The 26365-nt window shown below is 48.6% G+C and overlaps 4 protein-coding genes and 1 pseudogene across 5 annotated transcripts; 4 read left to right on the top strand and 1 right to left on the bottom strand.

Moving 5' to 3' along the window:
* The first annotated feature begins 27 nt into the window (after positions 1 to 27).
* LOC101777450 lies at positions 28 to 1374 on the top strand (annotated as a pseudogene).
* A 3253-nt stretch (positions 1375 to 4627) lies between these two features.
* LOC101782527 (UDP-glycosyltransferase 91A1) lies at positions 4628 to 6266 on the top strand. The gene is made up of 2 exons (XM_004982002.4): positions 4628 to 5130; positions 5246 to 6266. Exons 1-2 carry the CDS (start codon positions 4711 to 4713, stop codon positions 6134 to 6136), a joined length of 1311 nt encoding a protein of 436 aa, XP_004982059.1. The 5' UTR covers positions 4628 to 4710; the 3' UTR covers positions 6137 to 6266.
* A 3197-nt stretch (positions 6267 to 9463) lies between these two features.
* On the top strand, positions 9464 to 14890 carry LOC101782118 (probable sugar phosphate/phosphate translocator At1g48230). The gene is made up of 9 exons (XM_004982001.3): positions 9464 to 9720; positions 10239 to 10346; positions 10601 to 10632; positions 10706 to 10756; positions 11478 to 11539; positions 11634 to 11895; positions 13085 to 13350; positions 13453 to 13547; positions 14254 to 14890. The coding sequence occupies exons 1-9, from the start codon at positions 9637 to 9639 to the stop codon at positions 14428 to 14430; spliced, it is 1137 nt and encodes a 378-aa protein (XP_004982058.1). The 5' UTR covers positions 9464 to 9636; the 3' UTR covers positions 14431 to 14890.
* Positions 14891 to 15291: 401 nt separating this feature from the next.
* Positions 15292 to 18645, top strand: LOC101781722 (eukaryotic peptide chain release factor subunit 1-3). The gene is made up of 2 exons (XM_004982000.4): positions 15292 to 15470; positions 16951 to 18645. Exon 2 carries the CDS (start codon positions 16979 to 16981, stop codon positions 18290 to 18292), a length of 1314 nt encoding a protein of 437 aa, XP_004982057.1. The 5' UTR covers positions 15292 to 15470; positions 16951 to 16978; the 3' UTR covers positions 18293 to 18645.
* Positions 18646 to 20109: 1464 nt separating this feature from the next.
* Positions 20110 to 23843, bottom strand: LOC101781059 (beta-glucosidase 7). 2 transcript variants are annotated; one of them, XM_004981999.4, is made up of 11 exons: positions 23388 to 23843; positions 22747 to 22805; positions 22560 to 22635; positions 22399 to 22470; positions 22217 to 22304; positions 21747 to 21990; positions 21427 to 21542; positions 21119 to 21336; positions 20998 to 21026; positions 20767 to 20869; positions 20110 to 20662 (listed from the first exon to the last, which is right to left on the bottom strand). In XM_004981999.4, the coding sequence occupies exons 1-11, from the start codon at positions 23614 to 23616 to the stop codon at positions 20388 to 20390; spliced, it is 1509 nt and encodes a 502-aa protein (XP_004982056.1). In that variant the 5' UTR covers positions 23617 to 23843; the 3' UTR covers positions 20110 to 20387. The 2 variants fall into 2 exon arrangements, with proteins under 2 accessions (XP_004982056.1, XP_004982055.1); XM_004981998.4 differs by having other exon boundaries at positions 20998 to 21029; positions 23388 to 23837.
* Between the last annotated feature and the right edge of the window lie 2522 nt (positions 23844 to 26365).

Genomic DNA, 26365 nt, shown 5'->3' with positions numbered 1-26365 from the left:
ACAATGGACACGGCCGATGACTCCACCATGCATATCGTCATCTTCCCGTGGCTCGCCTTCGGCCACCTGCTCCCCTGCCTCGAGCTCGCGGAGCGCCTGGCCGCTCGCGGCCACCGCGTGTCGTTCGTCTCCACGCCGCACAACCTCGCCCGCCTCCCGCCGGTGCACCCCGCGCTGGCGCGCCTCGTCGACCTCGTCGCGCTGCCGCTCCCGCGAGTCGATGGCCTCCCGGACGGCGCCGAGTCCACCAGCGACGTACCACACGATAGGTTCGAACTCCACAGGAAGGCTTTCGACGGCCTCGCGGCGCCGTTCGCGGCGTTCCTCGACGCCGCGTGCGCGGCGGCGGATGGCCGCAGGAAGCCCGATTGGGTCGTTGCCGACTTCATCCACCACTGGGTCGCCGCCGCCGCCCAGGACCGTGCGCGATGCTTCTGCCCTGCCCGGCTGGCGTCGCGGCCTCGGCTGGCCAGCTGGGGGACTCGCACGCTGAGCAACGGCAGGCGATCGGCCACTCTATGAGCGCGGCGCCAGCGTTCGAGGCGCAGCACACCACGGAGGCTTTCGCCACGGAGGGCGCCTCGGGGCCGTCCATCATCAGCCGCTTCGTCCAGACGCTGACAAGGTCCAGGTTCGTCGCCATCCGGAGCTGTCCCGAGCTGGAGCCCGACGCGTTCCCGCTCCTGGCGAGGCTCTACGGCAAGCCGGCCGTCCCTCTCGGCCTGCTGCCTCCGCAGCCCGACGGAACACGCAAGAGCACAGAGGACGACGCGACGCTGCGGTGGCTGGACGCGCAGCCGGCCAAGTCCGTCGTGTACGTCGCGCTGGGCACCGAGGCGCCGCTGCGCGTCGAGCTGCTCCGTGAGCTGGCGCATGGCCTGGAGCTCGCCGGCACGCGCTTCCTCTGGGCCCTGAGGCCGCCCGTCGGCACCGACGAGGCCAGCATCATACCCGGCGGGTTCGCGGAGCGCACCGGTGGCCGTGGGCTCGTGACGACGCGGTGGGTGCCTCAGGTGAGCGTGCTTGCGCACGGCGCGGTGTGCGCGTTCCTGACGCACTGCGGGTGGGGCTCCATCGTCGAGGGGCTCCAGTTCGGGCACCCGCTGATCATGCTGCCCACCTTCGGCAACCAAGGCCCGAACGCGCGGCTCATGGAGGGGCGGCAGGTCGGGGTGCCGGTGCCGAGAGACGACAAGGCGGGTCATTCGACCGAGACGGCGTCGCTGGAGCGGTTCGCGCCGTCGTGGTGGGGGAGGAGGGCAGGGTGTTCCGACCGAAGCGAGAAAGCTGCAGGAGATCGTGGCAGACAGAGAGTGCCATGAGAGGTGCATCGACGGGTTTATTCAGCACTTGAGATCCTGCAAGGATGAATAAAAAATATCGTACTTCCTTGGTCATTGTGGTTACATCTATGAATTTAAAAAATCAAAACGAACTATAATTTAAAACGAAGGAAATATACGCTATTTGTCGGTGGTGTCAAAATGTTTTACTACTATGATTGTCGATTGCTAGATGTCATCTACCAGATTTTCAAGAATCGGGAAATTAAACAAGAGCGGATTTGGCGCACGGGCAGTCTGGTAGATACTCTCCACCTCTACGAAGCATCTCTAGCAGTGCCTCAATAAATATTTCCTAAGAACTAGTCAGTCTCAGTGCACAATTTCATTGTACTGTTACCAAGACTATAAACTAGGTAATTATGCGTGTTGAGTATCATGGGGATGAAACTCCTTTCACATATGATGAAACTTCCCCTTCTCTCTTCTCACAAAGACCTTGTCAAGCCAGCAACATTGTTGATGTGGCATGAAATTTAATGCCCATAAAACTCCCACTGGTATATATCCCAATATCACTTCAACCGTTATTGCGAGAGTTACTTTTTATAGTCTCCCAATACTCTCGTACTAAGGGTTGTTTGTTCCTATGAACTAAACTTTAGTCCACTATTTTTATGCACTTTTAGTCCCTAAACACCTAAACAGGTGGACTAAAGTTTGGACTAAAGGTTTTAGTCATCTAGTCCATATGAGGTGAACTAAAGTGGACTAAACTGTGTTCGCGATACTCCTGCCCCTCATTACTACCCTCCTTCCTACCCGGCTCCCTCCCACCCAGCCCTCGCCGCCCTCCCTCCTGCCCGCCTTCACCTTCCCGCCCACTGCCGTCGCCCCCCACCGCCCTCCCTCCCGGTAGCGATGTAGGCGTGGAGGAAGGCATCCCCGATGACGGGAAGGCACGGTGCAGCGAAGCTGTGGAGGAGCTGCGCCTAGATGGCCGAGCCTTCGTGGAGTCCCCGGCCTTGGTGCGCGCGACCACGAGGGCGGCCGTGTTGTCTGCATTAGGTCCGACGGCTCTTAGAGGGGGCACGACAGCGGTATGCCGATGCGGAGTCTCCGTGCGCGTCGAGACCTAGCCTACTGAGGAGGGAGGAAGGCGATGGGTGGAGGGGAGGGAAGGAAGATGCCATGGTGGAAGCAGGAGCGAGCACATCTCATCGTCTCAAGCTGGAGATAGAACTGGCGCCAGGGTACCAGCCTGGTGGGGAGCAGGGTAAAGAGTCTTTGTTCAACAGCATTAGTGGACTTTAGTCCATGGAACCAAATAGGGTATGGACTAAAGTTTAATGATGGACTAAAGGAACCATACACCACCTAATACAACTATTGTATTGGAAGAGTCACAACTCCTCCTTTATTTAGGGGGGAGTTGGGGTGAATTTTTGGTTTATCCCAATAACTATTGGGAATATGGAAAGGTAAAGGGAGACTGTTAAAGCACTATTTTCTTGTCAACTCTCCTAGTATAGTAGTTGGATTGAGGAAAGGGAGGCAGCTGGAGATACTCTAACGAGGTTATATATGGGTCAAACCAGCCTTTTTGCATAATTTTGACCTTCCCTAGATCCCACCTTGTATAAAAACTTCAACGCCCATGCATTTTCATGCTACTCATAAATTCTGCTGAAACTACAGTCGATTTCGTATGTTCAAGCTAAGGCGCTGCACAGTTTCTATGATATGATTTTGCCTAATGATCACTATGGTGAGAATTTAGACCCATCCAAGCATCTCATCGTGGGGCACTAACCGACTGAAACATCGATTCTAATGTCCATGTTCAGAAAAGCACCACATGATCTTGCATTGCAGCTTGAGAATTTTGGAGGCTGATTACGGTGAGAAAGCACCGCACATGACACGTGTACAGAGTTCATTAAATAAGCTTTTGATTCCACCACTTAAATGCTTTGGAAACTAATCTGGGCGCTCTACGAATAAGCTCCTCTCATTTTCAAGTCAAGCTCCATTAATGCATGTGTGCCTTCCCCACCCATGATCCATCCCCATCCGCTTTCTCCTATTAGTCCGCTCCCGATCCCTTTCTTTAGCACAGTTTCCTTTCGTGTGCGTGGCATGGTGAGGTGACGGAGACGGCGGCGCCGGCGCTACTGAGCAGCGCTCCACGTCACGATGAGGAGCAAATTCCGTTTTACACATAGAGATCCTTATGTTTTGGAGAGAACGATTCGATGATAGATAATCTGCAGACAATGGCCGTCACGGAAGCAGAGATCTGATAAGGAGGAAATCCCGTTTTACAGATAGGTACAAAAGAGGCCTTCACCGTCTTGCCGTATCTTTGATAAGTTATTATCCATTTACTGTACCTGCTTTTATGTCAGTAAAATTGAGTTTGTAGTGCGCATGTGAATGTTGAGACAATGCATGATTTCCACACAATACGATCCGATTCCTCGAGAGTGGAGCGCTGCTCAATATCGCCGCCGCCACTGTGGGGGCGCTCGCCGCCGTCACCTCACCACGGCACGCACGCGAAACGAAACAGTACCGAAGAAGGGGATCGGGAGCAGACCAACAGGCAGAAAGCAGGTGCTGATGGGGATGGACATGGGTGAGGGCAGTCCCAATGGGAGAAACCAACCTAGTTTCCATAGTCTAGGATATTGTATCAAGAAATCATCCTTCACAATGTAACATTTTTATCTAGAGTCTAAATAAAAATCCAACCAATCATCCTCCCTTCTAGTACCAGATCCTCTGTGCATCATATAAAGGAGCTCGAGTGATGGGTAGCAGTGGTGCAAGCGCAAAGGATCCTGCAGTAATTAAGAAGAAACTACTTGGGTCTCCCCAATGCAGAATCGCTGGTTTCTTAGCTCATTGGTGCGCGTGAGGACTTGGTTTCCTCTCTAAGAAATGGTTTCTCTCTCTCCATAATAAATCTACTGCCACATCAGCAAATTGCTTAGTTGGCATGACAATTAAGAGGGATAGAAACTATCATCAATGTCCCATTGGGACTGCCCTGAGGAAGGCGTGGGATGGGCAAGGGTCCGGGCCCATACGGAAATTGATTAAGAAAATGATTGATTGGTTGGTGGGCTGCTTCAAAAGTCGTGCTAAATGTTAAAATGCTATGTTTTCCTTCCATTTTTGGTACGAGCTCACTCGTCAGCGGTCCCTTAGTATTTCCTGAAATTGGCCGGTGTGCCAGCTCGCCACCGCCACCTGTGGATGTGGCCACTTTGTGGTAGCTCCGATGTATGGTCCACAACGCTCCTCGGGAGCTTCGTAAGTAGCAACGCACGGTGAACGCCGCCCCTGTGAATTCGTGACGCAACAGAGCAACTCTCGCCGGCACCGGTCGCCCCTTCCGCAGGCAGGCAGCAGGCTCGCGCGCATGGACGCCTCCGACTCCTCCCCGCTGCACATCGTCATCTTCCCGTGGCTCGCGTTCGGCCACATGCTCGCCAGCCTGGAGCTCGCCGAGCGCCTGGCCGCGCGAGGCCACCGCGTGTCCTTCGTCTCCACCCCGCGCAACATCAGCCGCCTCCGCCCGGTCCCGCCCGCGCTGGCGCCGCTCATCGACTTCGTGGCGCTGCCGCTGCCGCGCGTCGACGGCCTCCCCGACGGCGCGGAGGCCACCAGCGACATCCCGCCCGGCAAGACCGAGCTCCACCTCAAGGCCCTAGACGGCCTCGCCGCGCCCTTCGCAGCTTTCCTCGACGCCGCCTGCGCCGACGGGAGCACCAACAAGGTGGACTGGCTCTTCCTCGACAACTTCCAATACTGGGCCGCCGCCGCCGCTGCCGACCATAAGGTTTCCCCCAAGATCTCTAGCAAACTGGGAATTGGGCGCGTGCCTTATTAATCGCTTCTCCTTGACCGATAGATAAACTGGTTCTTGCATGGCATGCACGCTTGATTTCCTGCAGATACCCTGCGCGCTGAACCTGACATTCGCAGCGTCGACGTCAGCGGAGTACGGTGTGCCACGCGTTGAGCCGCCGGTGGATGGCTCAACAGCCTCAATACTCCAGCGATTTGTGCTAACCTTGGAGAAATGCCAGTTTGTCATCCAACGCGCCTGCTTCGAGCTGGAGCCGGAGCCCCTGCCTCTCCTGTCAGACATCTTCGGCAAGCCGGTGATCCCGTACGGCCTAGTCCCGCCGTGTCCCCCCGCAGAAGGTCACAAAAGAGAGCACGGCAACGCAGCTCTGTCATGGCTCGACAAGCAGCAGCCCGAGTCTGTCCTGTTCATTGCTCTGGGAAGCGAGCCTCCGGTGACCGTCGAACAGCTGCACGAGATCGCGCTTGGGCTGGAGCTCGCCGGGACGACATTCCTCTGGGCTCTGAAGAAGCCTAACGGCCTCCTCCTCGAGGCGGACGGCGACATCCTGCCCCCAGGTTTCGAGGAGCGGACGCGTGACCGTGGGCTCGTGGCCATGGGCTGGGTTCCTCAGCCCATCATACTGGCTCACAGCTCCGTGGGCGCGTTCCTGACGCACGGCGGATGGGCCTCCACCATTGAAGGGGTTATGTCCGGGCATCCCATGCTCTTCCTGACGTTCTTAGATGAACAGAGGATAAACGCGCAACTGATCGAGAGGAAGAAGGCCGGGTTGCGAGTGCCAAGGCGTGAGAAGGACGGCTCGTACGATCGCCAAGGCATCGCCGGAGCGATCCGGGCTGTCATGTGCGAGGAAGAAAGTAAGAGCGTCTTCGCGGCTAATGCCAAGAAGATGCAGGAGATTGTGAGCGACAGGAATTGCCAGGAGAAGTACATCGACGAGCTTATCCAGCGTCTGGGATCCTTCGAGAAGTGAAATAAGGTGAAATATCCTACAATAACCGCCTGTTGATGGCTTGATGCAACGATGTAGGTGGCCATTCGCGCCTCTGATCTCCATGTTCCGGCAATAAATCCACCATATGTTATGGCTCTGACTTACTGAATTTCCTAATATGTATGCCCAAACACATGCATAGGTTGCTAGTTGCCCCTCGCGCCGGCATTAGCGATAATGTCACCGCAGTCGCCAGCACAGGTGTAGCAATTTGACATGAAACAGTTCAATTCACGAAATAGCAATAAAAAACATCAACATACTTCACCATGGTATAAAGTTGTATGATGGTAGCTCACCTTTTTTTCTCGAGGTTCAACCCTTTCGTGGAGGGATTCCTCCTCCTCCTCCTCAAGAACACAACATAATTGGCTTCTAAGTCAAACAAGATACAAGACTTCTAGTACTATATGATAATAGACTGACCACACAGAGAATGTGCTAACTGCCTGCAAGAACGATGAAGTTTCCAGGCATCTTATAGCAAGCAAAGGTCAACATACAAATTTACAGAGTAACGCCTCGATTTCATCGAGATTTACAGAAATTGGACTCTCTTCACCGATTATGAAAAACTCCGGCGTTCCAAACGGGGCTTAAACCTTCATAGAGCACTCGAACATACCATGCATCACTGCTTGTAACTTAGCCGTGCAGAGATGATGTTTGCTCTTTGATGCGCCTCTGCAAGCAGCAAGCAGCAAGCAGAGTTGCCTAGCTCTGCGCCTCGGAGCGATCTATGTTAAGACCTTGCAGGGCCTTTCCGCCGCGCCGCCGCTCCCAGAGGCTCGGCGCGTCGTCGTCCGTCGCCGGCCGCCTCACCACCGGCAACGGCGGGTCAAGCACGAGCACCGTCGCGGCTGCACAGCGACGGACACCACGGGAGCTCCCGGGCACGTCCCTGACCTTGGCGCACGCGCGCGACGTCCTCGCGTTCCGCCGCCCGAGCAACCCGAGCACGAGCGTCGCCACCTTGCCGCCGCCGCCGCCTGCCCCGCGGTAGCCCGGACCCCGCGTCGGCGCCGGGCCGCGCGCGCTCGAGCACCCCCTGCTCCTCCCCTTGACCTGCCCCATGCAGCTGATCCTCGGCGACGCCGGCAGGCCACCGCCGCCGCCGCGCTCGGCGCCGTCCTTGCTCATCCTCTCCTTCTCGTCCTGCGCCCTCTGCCACACCGCCGGCGACAGGAGCAGCGGCGAGCAGGCGGCGTTCGGCGCGGCCTTCTTATTACCGCCCTCCCTCGTCGCCGGGGCCGGCATGACCCTGACCAGAAACCACGTCGGCGTCAGGGCCTTGATGTGGTGCTGCTGGATCGTCGCCATGGCCGGAGATAGATCGATCGACGCGCCCTCTCTAGCTCTGTGCTCTCCGCGCGGCTCCGGTCACGGTGCGACGACGACGACTGCACTGGCCGAACCGTGCCAGAGGCGAGTTCTTATACGCGCGGGGCGGGACGATCCGGTCTACACTGGCCCGCATCACTATTTTGATGGGGGAAACGAGAAGAACACGAGCGGCGATCACTAGCTTTTGTTATTCTTCCAACAGGTCAAGTCCTCGCGGCGAGGCGCAGCGATCACGACTTGAACGGGGACGCAGCGGCGAGCGTGACTGGGCCGGTGGGATCTCTCTTTACTCGGTCGTTAACTTATGTGGAACGGTTAGCGGGTCGCTCTTGGCGCGGACGTTAAAATATGCGATGGGCACTGGACTTCCTGCGCACGCGACGTCACTCCTGCATACTCCTCCTGCTAGCTGCCCGTCCCTCTGTGATTCAGAGCCAGTTGCCGTACGCGAAGAGAGAGACCCATGGGCCATGGCTATCGATGAATGGACACTGTCTTAAGACTGACTGGATGATGTTACGTGTGTGATAACAAAATTAACAACCTCATCTCTCTGTGTATCAAAACTGGTTAATACAACGTGGTCATCGTGTAAGTGCAATAATAATATGCTGACTTGGATTTGTTGTATGCGTATTATCTAATTAAATAAGTACTCTGTCTGTTGCATAGTATGTTGTACTCTGTTGACTTACACACGGTCTACCCATGAACAGTGAACGTAGGGGACTCCGGGACTGGACCGAGTTCCATACCATGCGTGTCCAAAGGGGCCTTTCGGGCTTCAAGCCTTCAACAAGACCTTTTTTATGTCCGTACTGTGGCGTGACCAAGTGGGGATGGCGGATGCCGGACCGGATGCGGATGTCGCCCTCTCTCAAAGGGGAAAAAAGGTTGCGTCTAAAGGAGTTTTTTTTTTCTTTTGCGGGAGTCTAAAGGAGTAATTTCCTGAAAACAGTGGCATTTTTTGAGATATCAATTTTTGAAAAATGCAAGTTCGATTTTCTTAGCATGGCTGGATTTTTTTTTCCTTTCAAAACGAACTACCAACAAAGTCTTAACATGGTCCCGCCAGACCGACACTCTGCCAAGAATTCTATAGTAGTAGGAACGAAGGAATTAAACAGGAGGATCACCTGCCCGTGTATGGTCTGATGGACCACGTACGACGCCGAGAGAAAGAAGCTAGCAGCCTAGCACTTGGAAACCGGGGATGAAAAAGGATCAACGTTAACCTAGTGTTGAAGCAAGGTGCATGAAAGTGGCAGGAGTATGTATATAAAAACTTGGACTACCTTTGCTTACTCCTTCTCTTAAACATTTTAAACGTCAAAGTTCACAACATTCTAACTTAAAGTTTTACCTAATAATACGAGGATCTTGTTATATGATATCATTGGTTCACATCTTACATCAATTTCCTATGAATTCAGATTCAAACTCTGTTATCAAAGATGGGACCAAGTTTTTCCAGCAAAGGTTTTTATTAAAGATGGCACCAAGTTAATCACTTAATCTGCACATTTAATCTTGAAATAAAGGGTGTAAATACGAAAGATGTCAAAGATACTGGTATGCTACCTGATCATGTATATGCATCAGTCACAAAAAATGGTAGAGGCTATTACTGAATAGCATAACGTAAGGCTAGAATATCAAATGCACATGGTCCGATGAATAAAATTTACATGTGCACAATGAAGCGAATGGACACAAAATAGAAAAAGCAACCGGTGCATTTTTATATCAGCGTAGACGCTAACACTAGTACTACGACAATTATTATTCTCGATAGTCTTTAACTACGCTTAGTCATATGCACCGTATCTTACGCACACATACACACAGCACTGGCACTGATCTGTGCGATCAATCCATCCAGAGCCATCGGGTCCTCATCCAACGGTCCAGAACATCTGGAAACGCACTTCGGCGAAGGAAAACCACCGCACCGGGCCTGGCCCTTTTCGCCCGACATCCCTTGCCTCCTCCTCCCGTCCCCCCCACCCATCTCCGATCTGATTCCTTCCAGCCGACGCCTCCGCATCCGCCTCCCCGGCGCCGCCATTCACTCGCCGCCCGACCAGCTACCACAGCCCCCGAGCGCCGAGTTGGGGGCGGGCGGCGCGGCGAAGATGATCAGCAGGCAGCTCGTGCTGACCTACCTCTACCTGCTGATCTACGTCTGCCTCTCGTCGGGCGTCATCCTGTTTAACAAAGTAAGGCTATGCTTCATTCCAATGCGGGTTTATGCGTCCCTCCTGTGTTTTCCGTTGCGGTAGAGTGGTGGCGAAGCAAAGGTAGGGTCCGTTTTTAGTGGTTGGCGCAGCAATCGAGGGAAATAATTCAGTAACTGATGCGATTGTGAGCTGCTGTCCATTTTACCCCCAAATCTAGCTGACATGCGGAGTATTAGAGTGCGTATTAAGGTTTACGTAGTGTGGTTGGTATGATTCTGATATGCATGGGTTCTACTTTGACTGGCCATATTTGTTAATCGTTAGGTTGTTGAACGGTCTATTACAAGGTTTGATTTCTATAGGACCTCCAAGCTGTCCTTGTAAGGTGAATCAGGGTTTTGCTACAGCACACCGTCACTGTCAATAATCTGCAGTACAATGTGCTTGTGAGCACACCGATTAGGATTTGTCTGCTGATAATGCTGTGTCAGAAACGTGAATTATGTGTTTCTATTTTTAATACATCTGGTTAATCTGCTAAATTCCTGTGACTGCAGTGGGTCCTTTCTCCGAAGTACTTCAAATTTCCCTTCCCTATCACCCTTACAATGATTCACATGGCGTTTTCTGGAATCGTGACATTCTTCCTTGTCCGAGTTTTTAAGGTGGGTTTCTGCGCACCATTTCCCTTTATAATCTTCCACTGTTGTTGTATACCATGCTGTTCTGTCTTATGATCTTCCTGTTTTAACCAAGTGACATATACATCACTATTTCAAGTAAACCATTATTATATTGCAAGAACAAATGTGGAAAACATTCTGATTTCCAGCTTTGATTTAGATTATTGGGATGTCTGGTAATTTTATTTAATTTTTCCGTATCTAATGGATTTGTTTTGTTATCACTTGTAATGCAGGTTGTTCCACCTGTCAAGATGACTTTCCATATGTAAGAGCATTCACTTCTTCTTCCCTTGTTATATATAAGTTTGACCCTTAGTTAGTTTCTCCCCTTGATGCAGATATGCCACATGTGTGATTCCAATTAGCGCCTTCTTTGCGTCAAGCCTGTGGTAAGCTAAATGTGTACAATGTGGTCTTTATCTTTCATTTCCTATATGTTGCAAGTATGTGCCTAATACTTTGCTGCAACAAAAGCATGATATTTGCACTGCTGCTGGCTGAATTCCTTTGCACTGCTGCTAATGAAATTGCTTGCAGATAATTGATGCTATTAAATTTTCCAGGCTTGCCTTTTTGCACCATTTGCCTGGTAGGCTGGTACACCAATTGCTAGAATAATATTGACATATCATGTGAAATTATCAACATGGTTGTGAGTAAATTAAGTAGCATGCTTGGTTATGCTAGGTTGCTGTATGTATGTAATAATGCTCTATTATGGGCCTTTGCCTGGTTTGGTTACTTGCATTCATATAACTTGTTGAAGGTTCAACATGAGCAAAACAATGCATATATGTAGTAGTTTTATTGTTCCAGTGTAAAGCACAAACTTTGCAAAAAAAAAAAAAACATCGACTGAACTGTATAATTCGTTCCCTCACTTTGTATGTGATCTAGATGACAACTTGCAGCATTAATCCCTGTACGACTATAGCTTTGTTAGCTTCTGGCACTAGTATTTGGACTACTCTTTATTAACTTCCCATTAGCATGCCTTTACTGTTCATTTCGATTTTTCTGTCCTCCTGTAGGGTTTCTTAAAGTAGGTGTGCAGAACACATATTTCCCTTGTATAATATTCATACATCCATTGTGATGACCTTTTTTCAGGTTTGGCAACACAGCATACTTGTATATTTCTGTGGCCTTCATCCAGATGCTCAAGGCCTTGAGTGCGTCAGCATGCTACTCCTTTTATTTTGTTTTACAAAGATCCATCTATGAGCTTATGCAATTGATACTGACTTGAGGTGCTTTCAAATGCAGTGCCTGTAGCAACATTTATAATGGCTGTTTTATGCGGTACTGACAAATTAAGATGGGACCTCTTCTTGAACATGTTATTGGTCAGTGTTGGTGTTGTAGTTTCATCATATGGCGAGATTCACTTTGATGTGATTGGAACATTATACCAAGTAACTGGCATTTTTGCGGAAGCCCTCAGGCTGGTCCTCACACAGGTCCTTCTCCAAAAGAAGGGCTTAACCCTGAATCCTATTACAAGCCTCTATTACATAGCCCCGTGCAGGTACCAGAAACACTCTGATATTCAAAATGCTTTCTTGATTGATATAGCTACTGGCAAGTACTATTGAATGAGATCATTTTACCTCCCCAAAAAAATCCTGCAATTGCTTCACCGATAATAACATTGAAAATCCATAGTTATCAAGGAGTTAGCTACTGTTAGGTTTCTTTAATATGGTATTATTATCTATGTGGTATTCTATGTTCCTAAAATCTATACAACAATTGTGTTCACATCTCAAAGTGACCGAATATTTCGTGGTAAGTTGTTTTTCATATATGATTGTGAACTCTGAATAGGATATCCTTAATGAGATATTAGATGAACCTGTTCCTTTACAAAGGCTTGTGTCGTACTGTGGTGATTCTTCAAGAAGAATTTTTATACTTGCAGTATAGATAATTGATAGCACCTTTTAGCTACTTTCGTAACATATATTTGTAATGGAAAGTACTAAAACCTTGTAGTATAATTGATTCTCCTAGTTGATAGTATAACTGTGGTTTTTGTACTCAGGGTTGGAATTCTTCAAAAACTGAATCTTAAAATCATATGTATGCCCTACTTAGGCACATGCCTTGATATTTGAAACGCGTCTGTTTCAATAGGTTTGAAATGGACGTTGTCATATGGAGCCTTCAAGTCTCTTTCATGATTAGATTCAATACGTTGTCAATAGTAATGAAAGTGCCTCAGTTAAGAGGTGCTTTCGCTATTATTTTTTTTTTGAAAAAAATGTCAGTGGACAAGAGCTCCTCAAACAAAAACTAATAGTGAAAGCACCTCTTAACTGAGGCACTTTCATTAATGTTGACAACCTATTGAACTAAATCATCAAAGAGACTGAAGTTTAATATTGACAATGCATTGTAAATCACAAAATAACTTAGCCAGTTTAATGTGGGTAACAAAATAAGCTGATAGTGGCAATTCAAATATCTCAAGTTTGTGCTACCTTAATATGTAAGGGACCCCAATATGTAATGGTATCCTTGAGATACTGTAGACTGTAGAGCCATGCTGAAGAGTCTTCACCCCTTTATCTTTCATGCTAGTTGCACCTCTTTCAGTGCAGGTAATTGTAGTTTAGAGTTGTAATAAGTTCATCATATTCTAAAATCCTAGCGTCTTTAATATACCTGTCCCTCTTCTCATCACGCGATTTATTGATTGTATTGTTCTTTTGCAGTTTCATCTTCTTGTTTATTCCATGGTATTTGCTGGAAAAGCCAGAAATGGACGTCTCACAAATTCAATTCAACTACTCAATATTTTTTCTGAATGCACTTTCTGCATTCGCATTGAACATATCCATATTCCTAGTTATTGGAAGAACTGGAGCTGTCACCATTCGAGTTGCTGGTGTTCTGAAGGACTGGATACTTATTGCCCTCTCAACCATAATCTTTCCTGAATCTGTTATCACAAGCCTCAACATAATTGGATACGCAGTTGGTAATTATCTTTCCTTTTTTTGCATCTGGAATAATATGTCTATATTTTATATTATGTAAGCCTGTTATTAGTTTTCTTAGTTAGCATCGTTTGTATGTGTAGCTCTCTCTGGTGTTGTCCTGTACAATTATTTGAAGATGAAAGATGTCAAAGCAAACCAGCTTCCAGCAGATAACAATCCTGATAGATCTACAAAGGTCAGTATGAGTTCCTTGCTGCTGGTTTGTATTTCTTTTTTCAATATTTGTTAGGTACTCCCCTAGTCACCTTGTTTAAATATCAGAGAGATCTTATTGTAACATTAATTCAAGGAGATAATTGAGAAATGGTTAGTGTTGTTCCAAGTTTCCCTTTCGTCACCATGTTTGCTCCTCATCTTTGTTTTCATTGCGGTTGAAACACTGCTGTTAGGAAAATTCTGGTACCTTGTTCCAGCCAAGAACATCATGTTAATAACACAAGATATACAAGGTTTGGGAGTAGAGCTGGTTGTTTTATTTCTCTCCCTTTTTTTTACTTTGGTTTCTTAGGAATTCAAGACGTGCATTACCTCTCTTATCTCCAGCTTCTCCAGCTTATTCTTACTGCTTACTTCCGCTAAAGCGCATCTTAGTTTCAGACACATGATCCCAGCAAAAGGAGTATCAGACACTTATGACATACGATTTTTCTCCAACTAGGTTTCAGTACAGTTTAGAGCACATAGATAGCTCTTAGTTTTACAACCTGAAGTATTTCCTGCTATGCCATTGCAAAGAGGTAGCCCATAAGGTGTTGATTTATTAGATTTTCGGTGTTTGCCTTTTATGAATACAACATCTTCTATGCCTCTTTAATCATGAAAAAAAGAGATTCTTCAGGTTTTGTGCTCGTGAGAAATGATCACCTTCTATTTATTTGCAGGACAAGAAGGCCTTAAATACATACAGGCCTGACAATTCCATGGACAGCAATGATGGGACTGTCATAGGGGGCCTGGCATCAGAGGGAGCAGCGGCTGACGAGGAAGCCCCTTTGATCCCTTCTGCCCGCCTCTCGTATGTTACACGGACCCAAACAGGCAGCTTCAGTAACAGATGACAATGGTTTGCCTATTTGTTTGGGTTGGTCATCGCATATTTTTTGTCGGGGGAATCAGAAAGAGGTGCATAAGCTGATACACGTGAAAGGCTGTTTTAGGAAGCTCGGGCGAGTAGTCTTTCACGCGCTTCTTCTCATACCATGTTGCCTGGATTTCTCCTCTTGGTGTACCCTTTTTTCTAGGCGTGAATTTTCGGGGCAGATACCTAGAGGTGAATTAGAGAAATTGCAGAGGGTAGGTAATAACTTTTGCTTAGTATTTGGAGAAATATGTAGGGGCTTGTGATGATACATTATTCCGTAACTGAGCATATGGAAATGGCGTCAGGCCATAGATGGCGTCAGACCATAATGTTGTAAAGCACTATAGGTTCTGATATACCTTTGTTTCCATTCCCGTTCAGTGTCGGTACTAGCGTATTACCAAGTGTGAATCCAGCAAATTGCGCAGTTGGCTGCAGTTACAATCAGATGTTCGTCTGGAGTGTTTCCTACCGACTGATCTAATGCAGGCTGCCTTGTCCTGCATCTGTTACCCCGCATTTGTTTCTGTTTTGTCATATCGCATGCAGAGATGATCTTGGTTTGAGCTATGAATGCAGTTCAGGTATGGTTACAATGTCGGTTTGTTCCTGCACGGCTGCACTTAGCCAAGATGGTGCGCCATGATGGTTTTCATCATTTCATGGGCTCGATTACACATGCAGCCTGCTCACCTGTTGAGCCCACGTGTGACCAACGCCCATGGGCCATGCTCATGTACGACCCACTACGTGGGCTGCGGCCGGGCCGCCGGTGTCGCGCGCTTGACAAGCGGACGGAGCGCGAGTGCGCGACTAGAGGCGAATAAAATACTCTAGCTGCTTGGCGCTTGGCGGCATGCTCCTCCTGCCCTAACCAAATCCCGTTCCCCCACTCCGTTGGCGGCGGCGCGGCGAGGCGAGGCGACGAATCAATCGGCGCCTCCCCGCTGCACACGCCTCCAGCCAAAAGGCTCCGCGGGAAGCACGCAACCCCGCCCCCTCTTCGCTGTCTCGTCGGTAAGAGAAACCACATGCTTGGTTGGGGGAACCTCTCGTTTGCGCTGCAGGATCTAATCCTTTGCTGTGAGATGAGCCCTCGAATCTAAATCCCCTTTTCCGGGGTGGATGCTCCAAGCGTTTCAGTGTAGCTACCAGAATTATTTGGTGACGAGAATGCTGTTAATCCGAGAGCGGCAGAGTCCACTGTCGTTACTCTGTTTTTGCTCGCTTTTCGCTGTGTTTTCTCATATCTATCCCACTTCTTCTGTTTGCTTATATCCTACTCTTGGGAAAGCAAAATCGCCAGAGCCCATGAGCGACGTTTGAAGCCTTCATCCATTCACATGTACATGCAGAAGATTGTGGTGGCCCTTTGACCTACTGGATGATGTCCAATTGTTCATTAGCAATTGCTGATAGTTTTTCTTCTGTACAATTTGACGAACCGTCAGCATGTTAAGTAGTAATTTCCAATGAGCACCTAAGGCTTCCTTTCATAACTTTTTCTGATTTATTAGGTGTTACATAGGATTGTAAAGTCTCGTGTTATCATAACTAGATCTTCATGTGCTCTTAAATGTCCAGGAGAATAATCATTTTGGGAGGTATCCTTGTTTCTATTTCATTGCTTAAGAATCTTAGTCTAAACTTATGTTACGTGTATTAAAATTGGGTGCAAAAGGATGTACAAATCGTTCAATAAATTCTTCTTTAGGGCATACATCTCAGTAGAGTGTAAGCTCCACCATTAAATTCCTAAATGTATATTGCCTGGACAGTGAGCTCAGTGCGTACGTCAATTCTGAAATTATTTACAGGAAGTCCATTCTACTCCCTAAAGTATCACTGAAGTTTAACACCCTAGATTTCTTTTTGGCCTCTGGTTACGAACTTACGATATAGGATTTAATGGTGTAATGAAGTAAAATGGACTTCTTCCTTCTTTCATAAGTAGTTATTTGTTTGCAGAAGGCAGCATAGAGCATACAATTCCTCATTATTTTGATAAGTTGTATGATGCTTGCATATGTGGTTCATTTGTGAATATCATGTAGTAATGTCCATGTAAGCACAATCATACTTTGTACACAAGTTGATGAAGATTATATACTGATATTGATTTTAAGTTTTGAGGTACAGTGCTTTGCTACCTTGGCATGTTCACATCTGTGCTTCAATGATATTTGAAAGATTACAATGTATGTTTTTGGGAGAGTATGACTCAATCCCTTACAGTGGGTAGTCCTGTCTAGATACAATGATAGAGTCTGGATCTCTTTACAACTCCTATCGTAATATGTCATCCAACAAAGATGGATGCAACTACTCTTATTTTTTTTGACAGAAAACAGCTATGGTCAATTTACTACCACTATTTTAATCTACTTTCTGCATTACTCTATCTGTAATCTGCTCAGGTGCAATTTCTGATGCTTCCTAGCTTCTGTATTCCTCTCTTTATCTAACTCTCTTGATCTTTACATCTGGTATTCTGCAGGTGATTCAAGTACTGTACTTTTGCCAAGATGTCTGACGGTCAGGAAACTGACAAGAACATTGAGATTTGGAAGATCAAGAAGTTGATCAAGGCATTGGAATCTGCTAGAGGCAATGGTACCAGCATGATCTCTCTGATTATGCCTCCACGTGATCAAATCTCCCGTGTGACCAAGATGTTGGGTGATGAATATGGTACTGCTTCAAACATTAAGAGCAGAGTTAATCGGCAATCTGTTCTAGCAGCCATCACCTCAGCCCAGCAGAGGCTGAAGCTGTATAACAAGGTTCCACCAAATGGACTTGTTCTCTACACTGGAACAATTGTTACTGAAGATGGCAAGGAAAAGAAAGTTACCATTGATTTTGAGCCCTTCAAGCCTATCAACGCATCCCTGTATCTTTGTGACAATAAGTTCCATACTGAAGCTCTGAATGAACTCTTGGAATCTGATGACAAGTTTGGCTTCATTGTTATGGATGGTAATGGAACTCTTTTCGGCACACTGAGTGGCAACACCCGTGAAGTGCTTCACAAATTCACTGTTGATCTGCCGAAGAAGCATGGAAGAGGAGGACAATCTGCTCTTCGTTTTGCTCGGCTTCGAATGGAAAAGCGTCACAATTATGTCCGAAAGACGGCTGAACTTGCTACACAGTTTTTCATCAATCCAGCTACCAGTCAGCCTAATGTCGCTGGACTTATATTGGCTGGTTCTGCTGATTTTAAGACAGAACTGAGCCAATCTGATATGTTTGACCAGCGTCTCCAGGCCAAAATACTTAATGTTGTTGATGTTTCGTATGGTGGTGAGAACGGTTTTAACCAAGCAATTGAGTTGTCAGCTGAAATTCTAGCAAATGTGAAATTCATACAGGAGAAGAAGCTGATTGGAAAATATTTTGAAGAAATTAGTCAAGATACAGGGAAGTATGTCTTTGGTGTTGATGACACACTGAAGGCTCTTGAAATGGGTGCTGTTGAGACGCTCATAGTGTGGGAAAACCTCGATGTCAACAGATATGTGCTTAAGAATAGTGCAACTGGAGAAACTATTATCAAACATCTGAACAAAGAGCAAGAAGCTGACCAGAGCCATTTCCGTGATCCATCTACCAATGCGGAGTTGGAGGTTCAGGAGAAAACCTCGCTTTTGGAATGGTTTGCTAATGAGTACAAAAAGTTTGGGTGCACACTTGAGTTTGTTACCAACAAATCTCAAGAGGGATCACAGTTTTGCAGAGGATTTGGTGGCATCGGTGGCATGTTGCGCTATCAACTGGATATCCGTTCTTTTGATGAGCTTTCTGACGACGAGGGGGTCTATGAAGACTCTGATTAAGCAATCAATCAGTCACATGCCTGTTAAGGACCCTGGAAGGATGCAGCTGCTACAATGTTTTAAGTTTTGCAATTATTCAGTTTTGTGTAGTACTTCAGAAAATGATTGTTTTGTCTCCTCTGCAGCAGCTTTCAATTGCATTGTTAAGGACATCATAGCAATTGGTTCATACCTCCTGTCCTGTTGTGTTGTAGACAATATATGAGATTGTTTAAGGTTTGACTTTTAGCAAATGCTGCAATGACAGCATTGCAATACATGTATTGTACTCGTACTTTGGCCACCATGTTTGTTGCTGGTTAGGTTTTGTGTAACAAATTGTTTAGAGTTTTGCTGGGGACATGTTTGCTTCCTTTTGAACTCTATAAAATGCCTGGATCTAATTAAAAAACCATTGATTCCCATGCAAAACTCGGATCGATCCAGCAGCATCTGAAGTCATATTGTTCGATCTGGTTTCAAGTGCCTTCTATTCATGTACATCATCACAATGCTCTACATTATACAAAAGATCAAGTTTGAATCCTACACGCATGCGTGAGCATGGATCATTTCTTTGGCGTCGCCTTCTCCCACCCCCCACAGGAATCGTCGCAGCAGCTCTCCTCGCCTATCACCCTGTTGATCGTCCTCCCGACGCAGCTCGCCGACGCGCAGCCGCCGTCCCTGGCGTTGTCGAAGTCCGGCACGAAGCCCATGAAGATGGCCGGCAGCACGTCGAGGCGGCCGTTGGCCTCGTACACCTTCTCGACGCCGCCGTCCTTGCGGAACCTGATGGTGCAGCCGCCGATCTGCTCGGAGCAGAAGAGGTTGTCGTGCCCCGGGTTAGCGAACACCCGGACGCCGTGCGCCCAGCACCGGTTGGCCCCGCGGTAGGAGCAGAGCACCTCGAAGACCTCGTCGCCGTGCACGGCGGGGAACGTGAGGTTGGCCTCGGCGCCGCTGCAGATGCTGGTGAGCGCCGACCACACGGGCCGGCTGTGGTCGTGCTCCCGGAAGCCGTGGCACCGGAGCTCCACGTTGCTGTCGGCCAGGTCCATCTCGTCGCCGACCTCCTGCTCGTTGCTCACCACGATGAGGCGGCGCGTCCCGCCGGAGACGTAGGGCGTGGGGAGGTGGCGGCACCGGAAGTGGAAGAAGGAGCTGAGCGCGACCGCGGCGACGATCGCCGCGGCGAGTGCGGCGAGCTTGACGGGCACCGAGGCCATGGCGACGCGGCGGCGGTGGCGCGCGGGCGGGGCTCGGGGTCGTCGCGGGGGTCGAGCGGTACGTGTCTGGTGGAGGCCGGCATGCAAAATGGTGGCGCGCTTGTGGTGGCTGATGCATGTTTCGAGACGGCCTTGGCTGAGGTTTGCCGAGGAGGGCAAACTTAGACAGCGCGGACGGAGAGGAACGGGCTTGTTGTTGCAGTTTCGGACGCGCGCCGCCCCCTAATTTTGGGGTGCTGCTGGACTGGATACATTGGCCAAGGTGGCGTGCGTTGAAGGCCCGAGTAAATGGAACAAAGAAGCGTTTTCTCAAAGAAAAAAAATCCAGGAGGAATTACTGTGTAAAATGTTTAAAAATTATGTAGCTTCCTCATCAGGGAAAAACGAACTATTTGTATAAAAAATCTAATCAAATAGACTGTTTTCTTAAAGAAGTTGACAAGTTAACTATCAGTCTGTATATTAATAAAGGAGGTGATCAAATAGAGCTTTTTTAACTGTACGTCTAGTGAATGTGGGCTCTCCGTTTCATTTGATCCTACTATGGCTATCTGAAACCTTGAGCAGTTCTTAAGTAATACTCCTAGTAGATTTGATCAAACAAGGACATTCATCAAGATATCACTCGTGATCAAGCATTCTTTCAAATATGTTGAATCCACAAGATAAATAACCACAGCTCGAACTCCACAGAAAACATACTCACAAGTCACAACATTTCTGACCATTACATGGAACGGAATGCACAATCAATTGGAGTGGCTGTTCGTCTTCTTTTATTCCCATTTTGATAGCCTAGCACTGAGCTGGATTCGAACCATTGGGCCATCCAAAACACTAGGCAAAGCAGAGAAAAATGTTAACTTCGCGCTTCGCCTCTAGGAACCTCAATTCTTCTTAAGCATGTCCCTGAACCAGTAGGCTGAAGCCTTCGGGTGCCGTTCGAGCTTGTTGTTGAAATCGACGTAGACAATGCCAAACTTGGAAGAGTATCCTGATAGCCACTCGAAGTTGTCAAGGAGAGACCAGGCGAAGTAGCCAGCCACGTTTGCGCCCTGATCTATGGCTTTTTTCAGCTGGGCGAGGTAGCTTTTGTAGAACCGCACCCTTGTCACATCGCGCAGGTACTGGTCGCGGGTCAGGTTTCCAGGTTGATCCATTCCTGTGAACAAGAAAAAAAGTTCGATATATGGATCCCTTCACCCTTGGTATGCAACATATTCATGTGAAATGTGGAGTAGAGAAGCATAGGATTTTATTGAGTACCATTCTCGGTTATGTAGACAGTTGGGTTTCCGTACTTCTCCTTGAGATAGTTCACACATCCGTACATTCCCCACGGGACGATGTAAAGCCAATTAGAATTCGCCTACATATCCATACAATGGTTAGTAAGAATTTGCTACACTATTATTAAATTTGTTGGTGACAATATCATACTAGCTAGTGCAAGTTAAGTAAACAACGCTGAGAAAGAGTGAAGGAAGAGCTGCACACCTGTGGTCCAATTGGCTTGCCATTTCGTGCTACTGCAGAATTTGTGGGGTGAAGGTTAATTAGGTGAAAATATCTAAAATAAACACATTTAAATAAAACTTGTTTAAGGTGAGAAACTCACAAACATATTGAACTTGCCAATCAGCTGAGTAGCTAGTAGGTGTCTGCTGGAGCAATTTCTGGCCCTTCATGTAGCTGGCTGTGTATTGATTGATCCCAATATAGTCTGCTGAGCCCTTGACCAATTTAGCTTGCTCAGGAGTAAACCTTGGCAGCCTCTCTTTCACAAGATCTTGCATTATCTGTGGGTAATGTCCATTTATCAATGGATCAACAAACCTGCATCAAATGTAATAGTTAACGATATTATCCACTTGCAGTTTCATTTTTCAAAACTTAGGTTCCGACAGAAGACACTCGTTAGCTTACCAACCAATATGGAAGTCCCTAGCTCTTTGAGCCGCTGCTTGGTCGTCAGTTGAGTTTGTAAGAGGTTCATACCAGTTGAAGTCCAGGACTATTCCAATCTTACCCTTCTGAGCAGCCTACATTTTGAAAATATTATGCCATTCTTCCATCAGCAATTTCATGGAAGATCTTATTGACAATCGACAGCTATGTGTCCAACTATTTTAGGAAATAAAGTTAGTTAATGCATTTCATGAGGAACAGAGTTTAAAACATGAAAGTACATTGACCATAGTTTTGTTTTCAGGGGAATTCTAGGAAATTCTGAAGAAAAAGAATACCTGGTACTTTGTACGGTATCTTGCAGCTGCAGCAGCATGTGCCAAGAGAAAATTATGCGCAACAATATAAGGTTCGGTTGCTGAATTGCCACCGGCAGCACATTTGGTGCACCTTTGAGGAGGATTTGACCCTGCGTCATAACCAAGCAGTGCTACTATCCTTGGCTCATTGAATGTAAACCAGTGCTTTACACGATCGCCATAGGTCTTAAAACAGAAGTCAACATACTCTGTAAAGAGGTCCCTGCAACACAAATCATATAGATACATAAATATAGTCCGGTACTTCTCCTTCTATAACTTGTGACATTAGAGATACATCACGGGCACATTTAGCTAGGGTGCTAGGCTAACATATACCTGAGTGCTTCTATGTTGTGTAGTCTTCTTTTGGGAAAACATAGAAAGTAGAAGCACTTCCATATAAATATGAAAGGTATAAACATTGATTAATTTTAAAATTGACTTACGCCATCTTTGAGCTTAACCACCCTCCATATTTCTGCTCGAGTGCAAGAGGTAGATCGTAGTGGTAAAGGTTGATGTAAGGAGTCATGCCTGCTCAGTTATCAAGGAGACATTCAAGCATGTTTATATAGGTTCCAGTGAAAGTCTCAGATGTAGAATCATCATATTCCAACTTGTGTTATACCTTTCTGAAGCAGGTAGTTTATCAGATTGTTGTAATACGCTACACCTTCTGGGTTGACTCTTCCCTCGCCATCTAAATAAACCAAAGGTGTATCAGCGGTTGTAACATCTAAAAACATAGGTTTACACTACCGTCTTACAACCTAAGTTAGATTTATTTACCTGGGAAGATCCTGGACCATGAGATTGAAAATCGGTAGGCATCAAAATTCAAACTTTTCATGAGATCAACATCTTCCTGTAGCAGAACAAAAGAATACAATATAAGTCTATCAAACTCTCTTATGCCTCAAATTTTATCTTCTTAAAACCTAGATCGGTTTTTTTACTTCTCATAGTCAAGTACTACCTTGTAGCGATGGTATTGATCCACTGCGACATCTCCATTTTGATTTCCCGCAACTTTTCCTGGTCATTGCAACAAAAAGGAATAGAGAAACTTATTAGGCAGAAATTCCAAAGATTGAGCAGGTGCCAATGTACCAATCCTGAATCTGAGGCTCAAGTTTAGATGGACTGTTTGAAAGTAGTTTAAGCTGAACAGCTGACCACAGTTAGTGAGGACCAGGATGCATAGATCTCGATGAACGCTTGGAGTACCAATCAACATCAGATTAGTCGCTGTCCAACATTCCGGATTCGGTTCATAATTAATTTGCCTAGATGCATCTCTTGTCCCTCCCAGTTCCACAGTCCCACCCCGCAAGAATGTCCTAACCAACTGGTAATCAAGTACCATTTGTGCATTTGCTCTCCTCGCATTCGGAGAGATCCAACCAGCAGTTAGCGCCTGAGTGACTATGGCAATTGAGTTGCGCTGGTGTTGCAGCATTGGTATGGCAACTGACGTGAGTGACTAACAAGTAGTACTTCTATTCATGCTACCCAGGGATATCCACGCTTACGCACCAGATTTCCTCACTCCCGTACCAGCCGAGGCAGAGCCCACTAGTGAAGTGAAGGGAAGCAAAGCGAGAGACGATTCAGTACCTGGGATGTGCGCGAATGCGTCCCAGATGGAGGGCCCCCGGCCGTTGGTGGACGCGGCGCCCTCGACCTGGTACGCCGACGTCGCCGTCCCGAACACGAACCCCTTGGGGAACGACGCGCGGCTCAGCCCGCCGAGCCAGTTCGCGCCCTTCACCCCCGCGGCGCGCGCGCCGCCCGCGCCGGCGCTCGCCACCAGCAGCGCGAGCAGCACCGCCCACCGAGCGTCCATCTCGTCGTCGCCGACCGCAGCAGCGGGCAGTGGCAGCTCGCAATCCGCTCACGCCCAAGCCCCACCGCCGGCGTCAGCCAGCACAGTAGCAGTAGCAGCAGGCTAGACTGACAAGACTGTGCTGGCGCACTAGCCGGTGTGTCCTATTTGTTGCCCACCGTCCGCCTCGTCTCATCAATGGGTGTCGGTGGTGGTGGTGGATCGGGGCATCTCTGGGATGATGACTGATGGTGACGGGGATCTTGCGGTGCCGGTGCGCGCGCGCGCGCCCGAGTCTTGACGGTATCCGGCGTGCGTGGGTTCGACGCAGCCGGTGCCGGTGATTACTCCGCGCGCCCGCGTGGGGCCGCGCCTGTCTGCTCCAGTCCTCGCCTTCCTCGGCTGGTGGCGTCGTTGCCATGTTCGTTCGATCGATGACGAGGCGTTACCGCCGGGAATGGCGCCCGGTTCACGACGCCTGTCGGGTTGCGGTGGGTGGGTGGGTGGGTGTGGGTGGTATGCCTTGGGATTTCGGCGCGGCGCGCCCCGTCCGTCCGCGCGCATGTGCAGGGAAGGGAGAGTTCGTGTGGGCGCGGCTGGCGACGGCGCGTTCCGCGAACGTGGCCGCGACGAAAACGTCGCGGTGCGCGTCACAAATCTGGCATTCAGGCTGCGGCCTTGCCTGGTGAAACAGCCGGGCCTCGAAAGTCTTTGCCTGGGACGGAACACTTTCCTCTTGCCGCTACCTTCCATGTGCGGGTACTTGCCACCTCGGACGAACACGAACACGTGGGAAGCGATCTGGCTGGGTTGCAGATCAAGCCCATGTTCCCGTCAAGGTTTTGGTTGGTTTATCACTCATGAGCCAACAAAGCGCTAGGTGAATTGCAGTGGAATATGTCCACCGAATTCCAATCAACGGAGTTGGTCATATTTTTTTGGGTGAGAAATGAGAATGGTGATGAGACCGTGAGAGAGGGCACGCACACCCTTTGCACGATCCGAAGTCCCCGCGGCGAGTTCCGAATAAAACTGGAGCTGCAGGTGACGAGTACACTAAAGCAGCGCAAGGATCACGAGAATGTTTGGCGTGATTGTTTACCGTCCATGGCTACCTCAAACGAAAAAAAAAAGAGGCTCCAAGCGGTTACCGTGCAGCAGCTAACAGCTATCGATGCGCAATCATTCGCGCGTGTTCCTTCTCAATCATTTTAGGGTGCGTTGTATTGTATCCCCAAAGCTAACGAGGAGTACAGATCATCAGTTGAATCAACGCAGACGCACGGAAAGCATCGGTTTATTATCCATACATAAAAACATGATATGTATCCGCAAATCTCGCTCCGCATCCTCGCAGAAGGATAGAAGAAGACCTAAATTATTGTCCCATCGGCACGGCAGGTCTCTCTTCGATGCAACATGTTTTCAAAATGGACATGCTGCGGCTGGCGTCCACTGCAAACTGTTGCGATTGGTAAGCACGATGAAGTGTGTTTTCCTGAATGGATGATCGATTGGAAGCCGTGAAGACGGATTTTGATAGAAAACACAAGGAGACCAACAGAAAAACCAGAGATTACTAACATGGTTCGCACGATTGGTTGTCTACTTATCATCTTCCATTTATCCCCACTTTCATATCCTGGCACCGAACTTGGTTAGACACGGATCATTTCGTACGCTTAAGCTGTGAAGCATCAGAATCTGACTGTTGTAGTAGTGCAGCAAGCCCAGCGTACACTAGTTTTTTTTTTTGGATAAAGGAGTAGTTCAACATCTCGTGGCCACTAAGTCAGAGTGCAGTATAGCCGAGCCTGAAAGAATCGTGGCACTAGGTCAAACGTGATCGCCTATCTCGGCTGATCACGGTTCCACGTTTATATAGGCCATCGGCCAAGAGATACATGGTTTGAATTACAACTTGGAACACAAGGTACTCGGTTCATCTAGTCTATCTCTAATTCTATCCGTTACAACCTAACCGAGTCCTGTCCCTTCTCGTGCACTAGATCATAACAAACACAATCTGGCACGAGCTTATATATCATTGCATATACACGTTACATGAGAACAACTATCTTAACAGAGCCTACTAGCTTGCCTTAGGAGCTTAGGGACGGGCACAGCTGAAGTAAGCGAGGGATGATTACTACTGTACCCGGGGTGTGCGCGAATATAATGCGTCCCAGACGGAGGGTCCCCGGCCGTTGGTGAGCGCGGCGCCCTCGACCTGGTACGCCGACGTCGCCGTCCCGAACACGAACCCCTTGGGGAACGCCGCCCGGCTCAGCCCGCCCAGCCAGTTCGCTCCCCCTGCCGCCGCACGCGCACGCGCGCCGCCGCCGCGGCCGCAAGCAACCAGCAGCGCTAGCCGCGCCGCGCAGCTCGCCCACCGTGCAGCCATCTTTCCCTCCTGCCGCAGCTGCGGCGGCTCACGAGTCACGGCACGGGTCACTCAACACCAGTCTCGCTCACGCCCCTCGCACTCATAGCTAGCGTACCACTACCAGTCCTAAAATACAAGTACGGTGGCGGGGCCGAGGGCATCCTTCTTTGATGTGGAGGACGTGTCCGTGCCCCCGCGCGCCCGAGTTTCGGCGGTATCCTGCCTACGAGCCGACACGGCTGGTAGGTGCGATCAAAGCATACGCCAGCGCACGGGTGGCGCGCGTCTACTCTCCTTGTCCTCGCTCGTTTGATGGTTCGATCTGTCGGATTCAGTGGGTGGCGCGATCCTTTTCTCGGAACCGGCGCGCGCGCCCCATCATGG

This window comes from Setaria italica, chromosome IX (assembly GCF_000263155.2).
Source record: "Setaria italica strain Yugu1 chromosome IX, Setaria_italica_v2.0, whole genome shotgun sequence".
Taxonomy (NCBI): domain Eukaryota; kingdom Viridiplantae; phylum Streptophyta; class Magnoliopsida; order Poales; family Poaceae; genus Setaria; species Setaria italica.
This window is presented reverse-complemented; position numbering and strand designations above follow the sequence as displayed.